General features: G+C 62.2%; 1 protein-coding gene across 1 annotated transcript in view; it reads right to left on the bottom strand.

Annotated features, from left to right (window-relative positions):
* The window catches only part of GCC1 (GRIP and coiled-coil domain containing 1), an 8029-nt gene extending 6169 nt beyond the window's left edge, over window positions 1-1860 (bottom strand). Inside the window, exons 1-2 of the mRNA XM_025215435.1 lie at window positions 442-1860; window positions 6-241 (exon numbers count right to left, since the gene is read on the bottom strand). Coding sequence (XP_025071220.1) covers window positions 6-241; window positions 442-478 — 273 coding nt within the window. The 5' untranslated portion in view covers window positions 479-1860. The remainder of the gene's footprint in view (window positions 1-5; window positions 242-441) is intronic.
* Between the last annotated feature and the right edge of the window lie 1018 nt (window positions 1861-2878).

The raw sequence follows: 2878 nt of genomic DNA, 5'->3' as shown, positions 1-2878 counted from the left end.
TCGGCCGGGGCGGGGGGGCCGCCGTGCGCCTCGTGGGACGCCGACAGCGCCGTGACGCTGGCCTCCAGCGCGTCCTTCTCCTTCAGCAGGCTCTTGTAGGCCCGCACCACGTCCTTCAGGCGCGCCTGGTACTGCAGCAGCTGCTTCTTCTGCGACTCGATCGTCTCCACCAGGTCCCGCTTGCTCGGGCCGCCCCCGAAATTCATGCCGAACTTCTCCATCGCGCCGCGGCTCCGGCGCCCTGGGACGGGGACACGCGCGTCACTGTTCGCACACCCAGCAGCGCGGCACGCACCGTGCGCAGGGGCCCGATCCCGGGGTGCAGGGCACGTGCCCCTCGGACGGGCCTGGTGCCACCCCGGGGCAGGGGTCAAGGGTCAGGGGTCGCCCGACCCCGGAAGTGCCCGGACGGAACTAGCCCCGACGGTGTCCGCTCCCTACCTGCAGGCTCACATGTAGGCCCAGACGCACTGCGCATGCGCGCCTCCCCCGCCGGGGCCGCCCGCGCTTGCGCAGAGTGCAAACTCGCGGGTAGAAGCGCATGCGCATCGCGGCCCGCCGATCGGATCTCGGACTGCGCATGCGTCGAGAGGGAGAGCGGCTTTAGTGATGCGGCGTGCGCATGCGCGCTCCCGGACCCGGAAGTGGGGCTGTGTTCATGCTGCTAATAAAGTGTCAACAAGGGAAAGGCGGGAGCCACGTGGCGTGGGGCTGGGCCATTGAAGCTGTGGAGCATTGGGGTCTATGGGGCAAAGGGGCTTGGCTAATGGAGCTGCAGTGTAATAGGGCATACACTGTGGGGCTTTTGAGGGGCTATGGGGCGCGAAGCCAGTGAGGCCTGGTGTATTGGGCACTGGAGCGGGGGTCTATGGCACATGGACACGGGGCTGTGCGCCGTGGGAGAGGGCGGGCAGACACACCTAGGCCCTGGGGTGGATCTGGACAGGACGGTGGGGCCGGAAGGGGGTGGCAGGGTGGGCCGGAGGGTTACAGCGTCGGTGACAATCATCCGACATCAGCGTGGCCGGACCAGCGGCGTCATCCGGGTGTCTGACTCCAGCCCCCGCAGATCAAGTCTTAATTCCCCCTGCTCAGCCACGGCGCACGTGTGAGAGAAAGCGCTTCAAGGACGTCTTCGAGGCCAGCTTGGAACAAGGCGGCATCGACAGCAGCTCGTGGGAGACGATTGCCCAGTTCTGCCCAAACGGAGCAGGAGTCGGCTGCAGGGAGCTCGGTGCTTTGAAGCCTCGCCACAACAGCAGATGGAAAAGCAGGAGCGGCAGAAACAGCGTGTCACGGACCGAGCCAAGAGCCGGGAGCCACCCGCCCCGCACGGAAACACGTGTCCGAGCTGCGGCAGAGCCTTTCGATCCTGGATCCGTCTCATCGGCCATCTTCAGACCCACAGATAATGCCCTGCCCTTGATCTGGTGTCTGTACCGAGTCCGGTAGGACTCGCGCTTCCCTGCCAGAGTGCCATAAAAGCCCTGGTGCCAAAGGAAACCCAGCTGTAGTTTGAACGTGGGATTAATAAACTGAGCAAAAACATTACGGGCCGTAGCTCTAGGACTGCCGCGCCGCTCGAGGAGGGACGACCGTGGCGCCCGCGCACAGAGCCCTCGTTGTCCCAGCCCAATCGGGGGGGTGGGGAGCGTGGCCAGCTCACAAGACTGTAGGCGTGTGCGCCAGGACGTTGACCTCAGGTGGGCTCTGAAAACCAAGAACCGGTCCCACCACATTAAACACTCTCTGCATACAAAGATGTACATCTTTAATAGCAAACTCAATCGCCAAAAGATATAAAAGCCCAAACTGCACAGATAAGGCCTGGCAAGCGAAGATTAGAAGTTACAAGAAGCATGTATTTCTGGAGGCACAACAAGCTTATCAAGATTTGAAGGCAATTTAATCTTAACACGTCCAAGTCCTAAAGTCTTGGATGCCTATTCTTGTTCCCTGTATTAGCTGGTCTGAAATTAGCCTGGAGACCTGCCCGCTGCGTGCACCAATCGTGTGTACCAGCCTGGGGGGCAAAATCGATTATCTGCTGTTTAAAACGGGGCTTTTGGTGGAAGCAAGAAGGAATCTGTGCTGGGACCTGCGCTGTTGCATGGACCTAGCAGGTGCCCCGGGGGGGCCTGGCTTTCCAAACCCTTTGCTCGCTGTGGAGCATGAGTTGGAAGGACCCTGGGTGAGTTTCCGGGCCAGCAGTTGTGGGAGGGAGGGAGTGAAGCAGCTTACAGTTAGCAGCTAATGAGTGGGCAACTGTATTGTGGTACTTGGAATCAGAGTCCCAGAGCCGCGGGGCCGGCAGGGAGCTGCGGGGTCACATCTAGTCCAAGCCCTGCCTGAGTCAGGATCAACCCCACCCCAAACAAACCCCGTGTGTGAACTCGGAGCCACACGACACACTCACCCCTGACACAGCCCCAGGCATCACCCCCACCCCTGGGATACAGGGGGGGGCCGCGGCCGCCAACATCCCGCTGCTGCCAGGGGGTCATGGGCGCTGCAGAGAGCCCAGGACGAGGCAGAGGAAGGGGAAACCCCCCAGTGTGACCAGTCTGAGCAGGGGGGAAATCCCTTCCTGCCCCAGTGTAGCGTGGGGCTGAGCCTGAGCGTGGGGGCAAGACCCTCCAGCCAGGACCCTGCGGGGTTGGTGCAGCAGGAGCATTGGCACAGCCCAGCCCCAGCCCCAGCCTGGGCTGCAGCACCAGCGCCTCTCGGGGAACACATGGACCAGCAGAAAGGGGGGAAAAAATCCTTCCTGGACCCATGTAGCAACCAGTAAAGGCCAGAAGCTGGGAAATCCCCATGATCATCCCTGACGTGGGGGAGATGGCCCTGTCCCTGCGTATCCCAGCCCACCCCTAGGAAT

The sequence above is a fragment of the Alligator sinensis genome, unplaced genomic scaffold, assembly GCF_000455745.1.
Source record: "Alligator sinensis unplaced genomic scaffold, ASM45574v1 scaffold1083_1, whole genome shotgun sequence".
NCBI classification, from domain to species: Eukaryota; Metazoa; Chordata; order Crocodylia; family Alligatoridae; genus Alligator; species Alligator sinensis.
The sequence above is the reverse complement of the archived record's forward strand: the minus strand, read 5'-3'. Positions and strand labels throughout refer to the sequence as shown.